This window comes from Tupaia chinensis, unplaced genomic scaffold (assembly GCF_000334495.1).
Source record: "Tupaia chinensis unplaced genomic scaffold, TupChi_1.0 Scaffold000671_2, whole genome shotgun sequence".
Lineage (NCBI taxonomy): Eukaryota > Metazoa > Chordata > Mammalia > Scandentia > Tupaiidae > Tupaia > Tupaia belangeri.
The window spans coordinates 601,621-602,181 of record NW_006160194.1 but is presented as its reverse complement, the minus strand read 5'-3'; the positions used below and the strand labels follow the sequence as shown (position 1 = coordinate 602,181).

The following is a 561-nucleotide window of genomic DNA, read 5'->3' as shown; positions in this document are numbered from 1 at the left end:
AGCGTTGCCGCAGGCGCAGCCGGACGGGTCGTCGCAGGCTTCGGGGCTCACGCTCAGCGTGCCCGGCCCGTGGAAGCGCAGGCGGCCCGTGCGGGACGCCAAGAAGGCGGCCAGGTCTTCGTTGCGCGTGAACTTCTGCGGGAAGCCGGGCCACCACCAGAGCCAGCGCGGGGAGGAGACCCCACCTGAGCGCCTGGAACCCGGCTGCGCAGACTAGGACTGCCGAGCCCTCCCCGGCCCGCTCACCTGGCCCAGAGCAGATACGCTGCGGACGCGCGCCGGGTTGGCGCCGGCGCCGAGCCCCACGCGGAAGGAGGCGTCGGGGGGAAATAAGACGTCGTCGTGGAGGCATGGCACGCGCTCGGCGTCCACGGAGAAGAGGCCAGGCGCCAGGGCAGGCGCGTGTGCCTGAGCTCCGCCCCGGACGCGCTCTAGGACACGCCCTCCCCGAAGCCCACCCTTCAGAGAACGGCTCCCTCTGGGCACGCCCTGTTCCTAGGCCCCGCCCCCGGGCACGCCCCCGAGAAACGCCGGGCCCAGCTTGTCTGCAAGCCCCCCCCC

The 561-nt window shown here is 73.6% G+C and overlaps 1 protein-coding gene across 1 annotated transcript in view; it reads right to left on the bottom strand.

The window, feature by feature from the left end:
* Nucleotides 1–561, bottom strand: part of LOC102475315 (protein amnionless) — a gene marked incomplete at its 3' end in the record, with an annotated part of 17,870 nt that overhangs the window by 617 nt on the left and 16,692 nt on the right. The window contains 2 exon segments of the mRNA XM_027776392.1: nucleotides 1–135; nucleotides 247–394. Of these exon segments, the coding sequence (XP_027632193.1) occupies nucleotides 1–135; nucleotides 247–394 (283 nt within the window).